The 15858-nt window shown below is 40.6% G+C and overlaps 1 protein-coding gene across 2 annotated transcripts in view; it reads left to right on the plus strand.

Annotated features, from left to right (window-relative positions):
• LOC139465854 (serine/threonine-protein kinase 11-interacting protein-like) overlaps nt 1-9342 on the plus strand; it is a 35805-nt gene extending 26463 nt beyond the window's left edge. For both annotated transcript variants that reach the window (XM_071247808.1, XM_071247807.1), the window contains exons 19-22: nt 1216-1394; nt 2385-2549; nt 5175-5347; nt 6343-9342. In XM_071247808.1, coding sequence (XP_071103909.1) covers nt 1216-1394; nt 2385-2549; nt 5175-5347; nt 6343-6552 — 727 coding nt within the window. In that variant the 3' untranslated portion in view covers nt 6553-9342. The remainder of the gene's footprint in view (nt 1-1215; nt 1395-2384; nt 2550-5174; nt 5348-6342) is intronic.
• Nucleotides 9343-15858: the final 6516 nt, after the last annotated feature.

Raw genomic sequence — 15858 nt, forward strand, 5'->3', positions numbered from 1 at the left:
TGCAGTGAGACTGTATGAATCTGTTTGTTGCAGTGAGACTGTATGAAGCTGTTTGTTGCAGTGAGACTGTATCATGCTGTATGAATCTGTTTGTTGCAGTGAGACTGTATTAAGCTGTTTGTTGCAGTGAGACTGTATTAAGCTGTTTGTTGCAGTGAGACTGTATGAAGCTGTTTGTTGCAGTGAGACTGTATCATGCTGTATGAATCTGTTTGTTGCAGTGAGACTGTATGAAGCTGTTTGTTGCAGTGAGACTGTATGAAGCTGTTTGTTGCAGTGAGACTATATCATGCTGTATGAATCTGTTTGTTGCATTGAGACTGTATGAAGCTGTTTGTTGCAGTGAGACTGTATCATGCTGTATGAATCTGTTTGTTGCAGTGAGACTGTATGAATCTGTTTGTTGCAGTGAGACTGTATGAATCTGTTTGTTGCAGTGAGACTGTATGAAGCTGTTTGTTGCAGTGAGACTGTATGAAGCTGTTTGTTGCAGTGAGACTATATCATGCTGTATGAATCTGTTTGTTGCATTGAGACTGTATGAAGCTGTTTGTTGCAGTGAGACTGTATCATGCTGTATGAATCTGTTTGTTGCAGTGAGACTGTATGAATCTGTTTGTTGCAGTGAGACTGTATGAAGCTGTTTGTTGCAGTGAGACTGTATGAATCTGTTTGTTGCAGTGAGACTGTATGAATCTGTCTATTGCAGTGAGACTGTATGAATCTGTTTGTTGCAGTGAGACTGTATGAATCTGTTTGTTGCAGTGAGACTGTATGAATCTGTCTATTGCAGTGAGACTGTATGAAGCTGTTTGTTGCAGTGAGACTGTATGAAGCTGTTTGTTGCAGTGAGACTGTATGAAGCTGTTTGTTGCAGTGAGACTGTATGAAGCTGTTTGTTGCAGTGAGACTGTATCATGCTGTATGAATCTGTTTGTTGCAGTGAGACTGTATAAAGCTATTTGTTGCAGTGAGACTGTATGAATCTGTTTGTTGCAGTGAGACTGTATGAAGCTGTTTGTTGCAGTGAGACTGTATCATGCTGTATGAATCTGTTTGTTGCATTGAGACTGTATGAAGCTGTTTGTTGCAGTGAGACTGTATCATGCTGTATGAATCTGTTTGTTGCAGTGAGACTGTATTAAGCTGTTTGTTGCAGTGAGACGGTATGAAGCTGTTTGTTGCAGTGAGACTGTATGAAGCTGTTTGTTGCAGTGAGACTGTATCTGACTGGTTGACAACAGTGGACATCCAGCCAGTGACTGAGCTCCAGTTTGTGGACATGGGTTTGGGGCGTCAGTGTTTCCGCCTGGAGTTCGACACGGAGTGTTCCTGCTATACATTCATCATGAGGGATGCTGACCAGTGTAACAGCTTCGTCACCTTCCTGTCAGGTTGGTACGGCAAGGAAATAATCACAGCTCTGTTGTACTTTAGTTGTGAATGGTATATGTTTCTGAACACTGTTTTCAGTGTTGAGGTTAAGTTTTATGTCAATCATATTGTTACACCTTGTCTTAAATCATTAGTCAATAATGACAACAATGATGACTCTAGTTCAAAAAGCAGTATCTTTACTAATTCCTCAGTTACATCTCGACTCTCAGCCTAGCTGGCATTACCATGACAACATTCAACACATGAACATGACATCACAATGAAGAAGAACGTATGTACATACCAAAACTAAAGACACAGGATCAATTATTCTACACTGTGTGAGATACAACAAATTGTCTGTTTACAAAGGCGTATAACTCTTATAGTCTTTCTTTCATACCACTTATAAAAAGGTAACCTAATAGCAATATTATGGATTGTAGCAGAAAACAGGTCATTACTAGGCAAATTCTTGATTAATATCAGTCATGTTTTGGTTTGTATTTTTTGTCATAGAAAAGATGTTAAAAAGTAGGGCTGTAGATTGGCCAAAAATTTGGTATTGCAATATGTGAAGATTCTAATTCTGATATATGGGGAGCTCAAGTGTTGGACAGTGATTGACAGTGATGGTACATGCAGGTCCTATTTTCAACATACTAAAGTAAATTTTATGATGTTAAAATCAGCATGGTCAGATTCTGCCATTTTGTTGTCATGGATACAGGGGAGATAACAACATGAAAGAAGAATCACTTCCCCATTTCATCTGTTTTGTCTGTCAATTTCGAAGGGGAACAACATTTGTGAATGAATTTCTGTATTCATTTTAGATTAAACAATACAAGTAATAGCAAAAAAATGTTGCAAAGCGTATTGCAGTATATGGGAAATTATATTATGTATGTTTGAAATTATAACAAGTAAGAGACTTGCATGTTTACTTTATATAGTTAATGTGTGTACTAGTTGCACAGGACCAATAGGAATGGGTCTGTTTTCAGAGTTGCTGCAGAAGAATGTGCTGAGTATGCACAACAAGATCAAGGCTGAGTTCCAGCTGACACCAGCCAAAGCAACAATGGCAGACATCCTCAGGGAAGTGTTGTCACGGCGATCGGAGGAGGATGAGGCGCTGGAGCTGTACCTCATGGGGTACATGGTAAGAGGTGAGAAAGAAAACCTGGAGGTGCATGTGATGGCTGGGGGCTGTTTGCCAGACAAGTGATTCACTAGGCTATTGTTTGCGGCAGGGCAATTCTTCACATGAGACATGGAGTGAACCGTTGGTCAACAAGTACCATATTTTCTTGTGTATGGTGTGCACTATTTCCCCCAAAACATACAGCTGCGTACAGGGAAGGGGTATGTGTGCACCTAATACATGCCTACACCTAATACATGCTTACAATGAGGGTTTTTTTTATTTTTGAGTCTTAAAACATTACCCATTTAGCACTTAACACCAGAAATAACATGTTACTAAATCCATACTGAAGATTGAAATTTAGTCCTGATGTTACGCTATCTGGTTATTTATGCAGAGACAACAAAAGAAAATATAAATTTAATGATTTATTATGTTTGGCACAAAACTGGGGGACAGATGCCTAGCTAAGCTAACAAATAAAAGTATGACATCTGTCCCCCTACGATTGTAAAAAGCATGTAAAACATAGGCAAGAATGATTGTAGAAAAAACATGGACAGTAATACTGTGTGATGGATATGGTAAGTAAATGCTGGAATTACAGCGCCACATCCACTACTGGGTGTCGTTCCCTGATGTGGCGCGACGATGGTGGAAATACAGAGACGTACAACTTACTGGGTGTCGTTCCCTGTACGCCCCGGAAGGATTGCAGATGGGTGTGAAGTAGAGAATGGGCCCTCAGTCAAGATGAGGTATAGAAATGAATAGATAAGCTACTTGGGGTTTAAAATAATATCCCCCAAAACTTAGTTGTAGAAAAGCCCCAAGTAGATAAAAAATGTTAAAATATATACATGGTAATAAGAAAAGGCTGTAAAGAAAATGAGCTGTCCCGATCATTGTAGATAGGTGTAAGATGATATGGTCAACAGTTACTCATAGCGACTTGCGCATTCTTAATGCTCTCTTGAGCCACATGAATGTAACGCAAGTAGGCTGGCGACCAACGTCCGAGAGTCTGTATCATATGGTCCTCAACTTGAGCTTTGCTTGCCATAGTGGCGGCCCAAATGCGAAACGAGTGAGTGTTGTAGTTGGCACTAGGGACTCCACATAGATTAATTTAAATTTTCCTTGAAAGGAATCTCTGGGAAGAGGCATATGTTGCTCATCCAGGAAGAAAGCCTGAGAAGAAAACTTACTCCTCATGTCGAGGTATTTCACTAAAGCTCTCACTGGACACACACATTTATTTGCATATAATTGCAACACCACACCTTCCTTGAATGGGTCGGTTTTGGAGGTTTTAATCTTGACGTCCGCTCTTGTACACTGAGCATTCCCATGCACATCACTAAGGCACAAATTGATAGCTGGATCAAAAGATCTGCTCACTGTAAACTCACTACACCGAAGTAAAGCTAAAAAGGCCAAGGTGCATGCTGCTTCCATCATGCAGTCGACGAATGGTGTAAAGCAGCCTTTACGTAAAACACAGCACATTTGTTTCAGCAGGCCGGTGGTGATAGGTAAGCGAGTGAGTTTAGGCTTCCCTTGGGATTTCTTGATACCTCGTAGCTGGTATGCAGACCGTGTCTCCCAAATATGTAATTAGGTGAACTTTGCATATATGACTGGTTTATTTTACCTTCTTTGTCAACAGAAGTATCTCCAACTTCATATGTAGTTTATATTCTCAGGTGTTATGTACACATTGTTTGCATTGTGACTGTTAGTGTCACATGATAGTTTATGTCTGGTAGTATCAAGGTACACTTGATGATGACCTTTAAGTAATAGCCTGCTCCTACTCGTGAGTTGCTGTTAAATAATAGCTAAACATGCACAATCAGGTGGTGTTACTTACACCACATGAACATGAGGCATTTGAATATTAATATTAATGCATTCAAAAAAAACTTCTGTTTGATTGTTTGACCAACAGTTGCCCACAGCCTTGATCTGGGTTTCTATGTATTGTTTGATTTAAAGAAAAAATGAAATGAATTGGTATTTTTATACTGTGCCTACAAAGTAACCTAATTTAAATCCAAACAAGGTTCCTAATCTGCTGATTTTGAAGTATTATCTTCACAGACATATCCTTCTACCAATAGGATCCATTTGAAAGGAGATGTATATATGTAACTGAGCAGTAGGAACTGCCAGTCTGCTTGTCTGTAGTCACACATAACACAATCATATTTCGTTTGTTTTCGATTTGCCGTTTCATGTTTTTCAAACCGGAGGTGTGTCTTTGCCAAAAGTGTTTTCAATATGAGTTGTGACATAAGCTTATTTTGACACAAAATGAAACTGTTGTCACACAAAACAAAAATCATATTTCGATTGTTTCCGGATTTCCATTTCATGTTTTTGCAAAGCAGAAGTGTCTCTTGGCCAAAAGTACTGTTATAAGATGTAACAGGCATTGATAGCCTTATCTACGGAAATATATGTGTCAATAAATAAGTATAAGAAATGGTTTATATCATGTACCTGTCTGTGGCATGCGTTTATTGTGAAGTATTTTGAATATATGAAGTTGTGACGAACGTTTATTTTGACACAAAATGAAACTCATGTTTTTCAATGGTACATTTGTAAAGGGTTTAGTCTTGAAAATCTCGTATTTCTGAAGGTCGCCATCCGAGATATCCAGTGAGTTTTGTGTTGAGCAACCGGTCAGTCTGCGTGGTGAAGGAGAGTCACCAGTGGCCGCAGCCTCGCCTCCAGGCCCCGCTAGCCGCTGACACAGTAGCCAAACACTTCACAGTGCTGGAGAGACAACCCATCAACAACATTGCCACTGTGGTAGGTAGCAGGCAGCTGGAATAGATTCAAATCTAAATAACAATATATTTCCTTTACAAAATGTCAAACGATGAAATTTCGTTGAACATGAGTATATTTGTAAATACTTGATATCACAGTCTGTATGGTCTCAGCATGCTAAGACTCAAACACTTTTATTTCAAATTTCACCTTCAAAAGTAATGTCTGAGTAAGTCCACCTGTTATATTTAGGTTTAGCAGCCTTGTGGTTAAAGTGTTTGCTCATTGTGCCACAACCTAGTTTGACTCCCTATATGGAGACTGCCACCGTGATCTAGTGGATAGGGTGTCTGCCCGGACAGTGGAGGCTGGTCCCTGACCGCATGATACCAAAAGACTTTAAGAGATGGTACTTTTTTTACCCTGCCTGGCACTTGGCATTATGAGGGTAAAACCAGGACTGGTCAGCTTGGAGTCAGTTTACAGAGTCGGGTATCCATGTTTAACTGCGTCATGGTATCTCATTGTGCTAACACTATAAATCCAGTCCGGACTTGTACAAGCAGCCATAAAAGCAGCTAAACATGCATGCACATTGCTATATATAAGTGCAATAATCTAGGACACAATGTTAAACCCCATTTTACCTCCCCTCCCCTCCCCTACATAGTGCATTATATGAAGTATTGTCTGTCCAATTGGAGCGTTGCTCAACACATGATATGGATTACTCATGCTTCTAGTCACTGGTTTGTCTGGTCCAGACAAGATTATTTTCAGGCCATCATGCTATAGGTGAAATATTGCCAACCTGCAGCTCACTCACTCACACACTGTTGTCATAGCAACAGCTACATGGCTAATGTAGATTTCAGGGCAGACTACGTCAACAGTACCTGATACTTGTAACATAAGTTGACTACAGTGGGGCTACTAAGTTCGCTGTCTTAAGAAGGATAAGAGATGACCAACATTAATGCTGAAATAAGTCATAATTTCCAAGTTAACATACTGACTGTTTATTTGTAATCCAGGAAATAGTTGAGATGGACAAGAGACGAATGATACTTTCCTTCTTCAATGAACAAACTGGTCTGGAAACCAAGTGGCAGATCACCATGGAGACGACTAACGGTGTACAGTTATTAGTGAACGGAATCCGGCAGCCATGGGAAGATGAGTTTGGTGTGGAGTTGGATATCATGATGGTGCCTTTCACAGAATCGGAGAACGAGGAAGACTGAGGTGTTGCAGTCATGTAATGATATCGTTGCATGAGAAGAAAACATGCCTTTCACAGAATCCGAGAACGAGGAAGACTCAGGTGTTGCAGTCACGCAATGATATCGTTGCATGAGAAGAAATGAATTCTTTGAGATGCCAACACAGTAATCATTATTCAAGGTTTCAAGTTCACTATTTTAGAACATCAGAAGCACAGACAGATAGATACTTTTTTTTAAAGAAAATACTGTTTCATGTCTTCTGCATTTGGGATATGGCTGTCAGGATCAATAAAATGGCAAAAATGTTTGATTTCCAAATCCCACAGATAGGTTTAAATTATCATCTAACACAAGGCTATATTATTGTTGCAATACCATTAACTTGTTTGATAGGCATTACTTAGAAGTTGACGGATGACAAGATAGACATAATTTTTATGGACAGACAGTCCTGCTTGACAAGGGTATAAGGATCTATATCGAAACGTCGCTTTTCCCAGTATTAAAGAAGTTGTTATCCATAAAAATTGTGTCTATCTTGTAATACCATTAACAATAGGACTGTTGCATAATATCTGTGGGAGCGATGGGGTAGCCTAGTGGTTAAAGTGTTCTCTCAGTGCACAAAGAACCTTGTTCGATTCCCCTCATGGGTACAATGTGTTAAGCCCGAATCTGGTGTCCCCATCGTGATATTTCTGGAATATTGCTAATAGTGGCATTTAACCATACTCACTCACTCATAATATCTATTATTATTTCAGGGATATGGAACACTTAATTTACAGATTGATATTTTGTTGACTAGGGTGCCGTTTACAAAGCATTCTTAGCGCTAAATTGATGGTGACTCCCATACCTTAACATAGACTTACAACTGTCGTTGTGCTAAGGTTGTTTTGTACAATGGCACCCTGGTTAGCGCTAGATCTCTTTTAGGAACAAGGACCTGGAAATGGCTGGTGACAAATGGGAGTATATCTTATGTTTATTGCTGATGGTGCTTTTATTATTGGGGGCCCGTGAAGATCCGGGGTAGAATAGGTCTTCAGCAACCCATGCTTGCTGTAAAAGGCTACTATGCTTGTCATAAGAGGCGACTAACGGGATCGGGTGGTCAGGATCACTGACTTGGTTGATGCATGTCATCGATACCAATTGCGTGGATTGATGCTCATGTTGTCAATCCCAGTATTGTCTGGTCCAGACTCGATTATGTACAGACCGCCGTCATATAGCTTGAATATTGCTGAGTGCGGCGTTAAACAACAAGCAAACAAAAAAAATTATTAGTGGGAAGTTCTTGTTGGCTTTTGAGGGATATTTTAGTGAATCTGTGGATACTTTTTTATTATTTTTTTTTAAATTGTTTATTTATATACAGAAAAGAAACAATTTTACGCTTACAAAACCACATGGCTAGGGGATAATGGGCATGAGGAAGAGAGGGAGAAGAAGAGAGATATATACATACATGATTTGTTTGTTCAGGTCATACAGATAGTCCTTGTCTCAATCATGTGTTGATATTGCTTGATTGCTCACAGTGTCAACTGAACCGGGTTCTTAGGATATGGTTTATCTCTGTTTTATGTATCCAGGGGTAACCGGTTGCCGTAGTAACTGGTAAGAACCTCTGCATGCCATATATACATGTGCCAGATTTGGGGCAGCCATGATGCAGGTTACTGGTACAGTATCCATTGTTAACAGATATGTTTATTGAGGTAATAAGGTCTTCAAATTATTTGTACATTATCAACCATCATGCATTCCCTGGGTTACATCAATTGTCATGACTGTTTATTGACGCTCAGGACTGTTTATTGACCATTAAGGTATATGGCCCTTTTTCGTACTTGAATCTGTTATGCAGAGTTCCATCCCTTAGATGCGCCAGAATCCCATGATTGTGTTTCAAGGTTTGTCAGCTCCCATGCATGGTGCTTTCACCAAAGTTGTAAATGTCTTAAGTCATGCATCACTTGTGTAATGCCCCCCACAGTAAGCTGACACGCTGTCATTCAAAACAACAATAAACCAAACTCACTCAATCCTTGACCATTCTATTATGTTGCCTTGGTTACTGAAAGCACCATTATTCCTGTTAGCATGAAAGAAGTTGCCTTAAATACTTCATATCACACTATTGTGTTGAGATGAATGTGTAGTGTTATACATTTATTATTCAATACTTAATAGCCAACTATTATGTTGAGATGAATGTGTAGTGTTATACATTTATTACTCAAAAGAATTTGAAGGTCACTCAATTTATTCATGTGACCATGGCATAACAGGTTAACAATAGTCATATGAAAACACTGAGTGTTCCTTAACTTATTTTGATTCGTATATATTCACCAAGGTTTACATGTTGTGAGGTGAGGGTAGGCCTCATGTCAGGTCTTTCATCAGTTTGGCCTGAATTCACACAGTGAGAACAAGTACATGTATTCAGAGGGAGTGGTCAGATAAGCCAAGGTAGGTTTTCAAGAGGGTTTTTCCTTGGACATATTTGCAGTCACAGAAAGTTTCAGTGAGACATGACGCTTTCTTTCACACAAAGCTTTGAGTACAGTTGAGTCTAGACATACACTGAAGATCTGGGGTAGAATAGGTCCTCAGCAACCCATGCTTGCTGTAAAAGGTGACCATGCTTGTCATAAGAGGCGACTAACAGGATGGATCGATGCTCTTGTTGTCAATCACTGGATTGTCTGGTCCAGACTTGATTATTTACAGACCGCCCTCATATAGCTGGAATATTGCTGAGTGCGGCATTAAACAACAAACAAACAAACAAACTGAAGTCCAGACCCTGGTGTCGAGATCCCCATATAACAGTGTGACAGTGTATGAAGTTCTGTCACATATGACAAACTGTATTAAGTGCAAATACTTGTTAACAACTTTGAAGGAGGAAATTATGATTGATATCTTTTGATTTTGATCAATAAAGATGTTATGCTGATATGGTTATCCAAACAGGGAACATGTGGGTTGCCTGCAAAAGACCCTAAAGTGTGTCCCATGATTATGTGAGGAGTTAGATTCGGATTACGGTCTGTGAACATCAAGGATGTTCGCTCAAGATCCCCACATTCCATGTAGGTTGTGTCCAGAATTGTGTCCCTTTGCTCCTCACTGGATCTGCTGTTGTCATTGGTGCAATTTCAAGTGTCAAATTTGTTCTGATTGTAATACAGCTATTGAAGAGAAGCAGAATCATTGTTTCAGACCCTACCTATAACAGTATCAGTGTGTGTATGGCTTGATTGACTTAAACTGGTGTAGAGGAGAGGTGAACTTCTGTTATACACTGATGAAAACTAATTGTTATCTTTTGAAATTGAAAGCCAAATGAATGCAACAATGGTGGCAAGTTTCCCCAAAGAAAATATGTTTTGAAGTGAGAAAAGCTTGCTTGTTATAATAGCAGTCAAAGGTATATCAGGTGTATGTCATGTAAATGCAATACCACTTCCAGTCAATTTTATCGAGAAAATGGTTTGATCGTTATAATAGCAATTGAAAACACAAAAATAATTTGTGTAAATGCAATACCTCATATATGTGCTTAATTTCATGAAAATGCACTCTTATATCACCACTTGATTTTATGTGTAAAAAATGTGGCCTTCATTCTACTGTCGGGCAGTGAAATAATGATCAACGTTATTGTTGGGCATCAATGTATAACCTGCCTTACTGTACTCTGTGAAGTTTTAATGTGAATTGTGCAGATTTGATTGTTTTATTGTTATTTATAGTACAGTTGTTTATTTTATTACCTGTGTACAGTGAGATATGCTTACGTGTGTATATGTAACGGTCTTGCAAAGCATTGCTTGTCTTAACACATGTATTTATTTGATGAATAAAGACATTGATTATTCCCCTTTTCCTCTCATATTTCAAAAGTGTAGTTATTTTTAGCTCAGATAATACCCCAGGGCAGGAATTACATAGAGCGAGGAAGGGGCAATCGGGTAGCCTAGTGGTTAAAGCGTTCGTTTTTACACCGAAGACCCGGGTTCGATTCCCGAACAATGTGTGAAGCCCATTTCTGGTGTACCCCACCATGATATTGCTGGAATATTGCTTAAAAGCGGCATTAAACTATACTCACTCACTCACTCACTCACTCACTCACTCACAAAGAGGGAGTGACTGACACCATGGTTACCAGACCTAGGGTACGTTGAGATTAGCTGGCAACTGAAATGGGCATTGCACCATTTCTTCTCCAACAAATCCTTTTCATCTTCTTGATTCAAAGACCGCCTCAGAGGCCTAGTGGATAAGGCATCTGTATAAGAATGCAGCTTTTCAACACAGCCATTGACAGGCGTACAGACCAATTAATAACCTACAGAGATACAAAGATGATATCCCGCTCAGACACATTATACTGACTTCGAAGCGGACAGTCCTTGTTTTATCTCCTTTGTGCTCAGTGCCAGGCAGCGTAAAATCAAGTACCATCTCTTAACGTCTTTTGGTATGACGTGGTCAGGGGATCCAACCACCAAAGTTCCGCCCTCTGGGCAGACGCTCCAAGGGCTAAGTATTGACCTCTTAAATCTATAACCATCCCGCACTACTTAAGTCTTAATTGCATCCTCACCCTCTGTTCTGTAACTGCCTCCGTGGTCTAGTGGTAGAGCGTCCGCCCGGAGATCGGAAAGTTTAGGGTTCGATACCCGGGTGTGTTATACCAAATGACGTTAAAAGATGGTACTTGTTGTTACCCTGCCTGACGCTCGTCATTGAGGGGATAAAGCAAGGACTGGTCGGCTCAGTCAGTATACTGTGTCTGAGGGGTATTCGTGTTGTACTACGGCATGGTATCTCAGTTGGCTAGCACTGTAAAATCGGCATTAGTCCGGACTAGTACAAGCAGCCACACACACACAAACACAGGTGCATGCAAGTCGCTATATAAGTGCGGAGTTAAACCCCATTTCACCTCACTGATCTGTATATATGTGTAATAAGACGTATTGTGATTTTCGAGTACCTAGATAAATCGTTTGTGTAATATATTTATTGTTATGCCTGAAGAATTGACATATAAATTTGTAGGGAAATACAAGCACGGTCTGTTTCTCCTTAGTGTTGACAATACAAACAACAGGGTTAATGAGTCGTATGTTTTCACTGAAGGACAAAGTTGAAGGATCGAATGTTTACAAGTGGGATGGGCATAACCAATTCGGAGAGATCAGTGGTGAGTTCTACACACACATTCGTATAAGTCTTTCCCAGCAATATCACGGCGGCGGACATCAGAAATAAGCCTCATACATTGTATCCTTGCTGGGAATCCACCTGTTCCAGACTCGAGTATTTACAGACCGCCGTCATATAGCTGGAATATTGCCGAGTGCGGCGTTAAACAACAAACAAACCAACATCTCCGACTTTCGATGTGGCAAGCGAATGCTTTAACCGCTTGTTCACCAACCCCATCACCTTCAGACCTCCCTCCAGCTGAAGTTGGGGTTCATCTATGAATCTAAAGCCATCTTTGTCAAAAAGGAAGAACGTCTTAAATAATTAAACATGAGAAGAAAATGTAAAGGAGACTTACAATGTTTCGTAATCTGTCTTCAGCTGTTTGTTGTCTCTTTGCAGCTGTGTAGCCTCAAGCTGAGGCAATCAAATTGTTGAATATACTCTCCATTAACTTCAGCCAGGTCTCTCTGGAACCTGGCCATTGTCTTGCTGATTGCAGTGACTGACTCGGCTTGCTGGGCGTCCTGTCCCATTAACTGAATAATATGACATTATCCTGAGGTAGTTTCCTCTGTAAAGTTTCGCCCTGTACTGATCTTCTATCCATACGACATCTTGAACAACCCTCAGGGTATGGGAAATCCTCCCGTTGCTTGCATCGTTGTAATAATACATGCCGTATCGCATCTTTTGTTTGTTGTTTAACCCCGTACTCAGCAATATTCAAGCCATTTGACGGCGGTCTGTAAATAATCGAGTCTGACCAGAAAATCCAGTGATTGACATCATGAGCATCGATCCACGCAATTGTCTTCGATGACATGCATCAACCAAGTCGGCGAGCTTGACCACCTGATCCCGTTAGTCGCCTTTTACGACAAGCATAGTCGCCTTTTACGGCAAGCATGGGTTGCTGAAGACCTATTCTACCCCGGATCTTCACGGGTCTATGGATAGATTTACCCTTAGTTGATAGGACCCTTCCACTTTGTAATATAATGTCGGTGACGAGTTTCACTATCTGTTTGAGTGTACACATTTGGAAACTGATCGTCAGCGCCTTCTCAACAAGTATTATTATGTCAAACCTAACTACCATAAACTACAACAACTATTCTGTACTCATAAAGTCTCAGTGCGAAGAAGCCTCAGTGGGATTTTTCTCCTGTATACTTAAAAAAATCTAATGTATACTCTCATACTCATGCGAATGCCTCTGTTATTCAAATGACTTTCAGGGCGGTCGGGTAGCTTAGTGGTTTAAGCGTTCGCTCGTCACGCCGAAGACCTGGGTTCGATCCCGACATGGGTACAATGTGTGAAGCCCATTTCTGGTGTCCCCCGCCGTGATATTGCTGGAATATTGCTAAAAGCGGCGTAAAACCATACCCACTCACTCAAATGACTTTCTTGTATTGATGTCCATGTATCACTTTGAGTGGTTGTGGGGGGACGGGTGGCCCAGTAGTCTAAGGCGCCGCGATCCGCTGTGCAGAGTTGCGTCCCTTTGGCACACCAGAAACCTATGATTGTGGGTTCGAATCTCGGTTCGCCTCGATTATGTTTCTTGGTTTGTCAGCACCATACCCGTGCTCGTGGGTTTCATCGAAGTGGTAAACGCCTGAGACCTGCATCTATTCGGGCTTTCCTCCCACATTAAGCTGACACGCCGCGATATAACTGTAATACTGTTAAAAGCGGCGTTAAACCCAACTCACTCACTCATTGAGTGGTTGTTTATTGTAAAATAAACAATGTTTGTACGGCGATAAAACGAGTCGCTCATAAAATGTCAAGCGTTCTGGTGCCCAAAGGCAGCTCGTAAAATCGTTACCTCCCTTAGTCCAAACTCCGTCCCAGCCCTGGACACCTTTGTTACCCTCCCGGTACAGAGAGCTCCGCTGTGAGGAGCTTGTCGCTTCACTGCCGGGACTGACTGCATAGTTCGAGACTCTTCCATGAATTAGCAGTTTTCCTAAGAGGCATCAGAATTTCATAATAATATAAAAAGTTCACGCTAGAGAATAACCAGTATCGATTTTTCCACGAAACAGACTCCATTGAGCGTAAGGCAAAACAGCGGTGAAACTAACATGAATGGATCGCTGAAAATCAGTGATGACACCAGGTGTTCGCGAAAAGGGTAAGCAAGTTCTGCCCATAGAAAAATAATGAAATTGTATCATTTTAATCAGAAGTTTGGATTTCTGTGAATAGACTGAAAATAGATGATGCCAGTTAAAAGTCAAGGGAAATTCGGTTTTCAACTCCGATTGAGATCCAAGAAATACTTCTGCACACATTCACATTCGTTGTACAATGTGGCGTAAAACCAAATTTACTCACTCCCTCACAATATGAACGAATACAACCTTTTCTCGCTTTATAGTGGCGGGGCAAAGAAGGCCCAGTTGTGTACGGCGCTGGGTTTGATAATGTTTCTTGTTTTGTCAGTACCATTACCGTGCTCGTTGCTTGTACTAATGTGGCAACATCTAAGATCTGCATCACTTCTGGCTTTTCTCCCACATCAAGCTAACATCAATGTGGCTTAAACACTGCTCACTGCGGCTTAAAATACAGCTCATTTACTCGCTTGATAGGATAAAACATGGATAATCAAATGGTACCATTCCCATTGAAATCGTCCGGATTAACCAATCACTGGTACAAGGTAAAATCGTTTAATCACATACAGACGTATCTAACAGTATTTGTTGGACTAGGGGCTTGTATTGTATGTCTATATTTGATCAGAACACAATTCATTTACTCGTTTAATGGCAAAAAATATGACGCTATAAATAAACAATAAAATCCACTTGAAATCGTCCGGATTAACCAATCACTGGTACAAGGTACATCGTTTAATCACATACAGACGTAATTAACAGTATTCGTTGGACTAAGGGTTATATTGTATGTCTATATTTGATCAGATTACAGGGCACTAATTAATTATTTTCAATGAAGAATATATAATTTGACTCCAATATCTGCACATGACAATGCCGAGGAGTTGACGTCTTTAACACAGTGTTCGACGTTGTCGGCAGTTAACGACGCAGTGGCTTTCTCAACGTACATGGTGCAGCAGAATGACGAACACGGTCTTCCTGTCCTACTGCAGTTCGATTATTATAACGATTGTTTTCGATGTATTTACGATTAGGCTTCTCTGTGCATGTTTGGCTGGATCTTCAATACAATCCGATGTTGTACTACATTGTTTGTTCGCTGGTTGCCATGGCATTTATTAGTGTCATGGCAACGGATCACCGAAACACTTCCTCATGGGTAGTATATTTTAAATTAAATGGTGCATGACAATCCGAGTGACTTGCCCCAGCATTCACATACCTATCAAAACAAAAGTAAACGTACCACCCAGAACTAACGTATTCGTACCACCCAGAACTAACGTAAACGTGCCACCCAGAACTAACGTAAACGTACCACCCAGAACTAACGTAAATGTACCACCCCAAACTAACGTAAACGTACCACCCCAAACTAACGTAAACGTACCACCCAGAACTAACGTAAACGTACCACCCCAAACTAACGTAAACGTGCCACCCAGAACTAACGTAAATGTACCACCCAGAACTAACGTAAACGTACCACCCAGAACTAACGTAAACGTGCCCTCCAGAAGTAACGTAAACGAACCACCAGGAACTATCGTAAACGTACCTACCAAAACTGACGTAAACATACCTACCAAAACTAACGTAAATGTACCACCCAGAACTAACGTGAACGTACCACCAGGAACTAACGTAAACGTACCACCCAGAACTAACGTAAACATACCTACCAAAACTAACGTAAATATACCACCCAGAACTAACGTGAACGTACCACCCAGAACTAACGTAAACGTACCACCAGGAACTATCGTAAACTTACCTACCAAAACTAACGTATACGTACCTACCAAAACTAACGTGAACGTACCACCGAGAACTAACGTAAACGTACCACCCAGAACTAACGTAAACTTGGCTACCAGAACTAGGTTGGTAGGTTTGTTGTTTAACGCCGCACTCAGCAATATTCCACCTATATGACGGCGTTCAG

Source organism: Haliotis cracherodii, unplaced genomic scaffold (genome assembly GCF_022045235.1).
Source record: "Haliotis cracherodii isolate W230 unplaced genomic scaffold, xgHalCrac1.p SCAF_18, whole genome shotgun sequence".
Lineage (NCBI taxonomy): Eukaryota > Metazoa > Mollusca > Gastropoda > Lepetellida > Haliotidae > Haliotis > Haliotis cracherodii.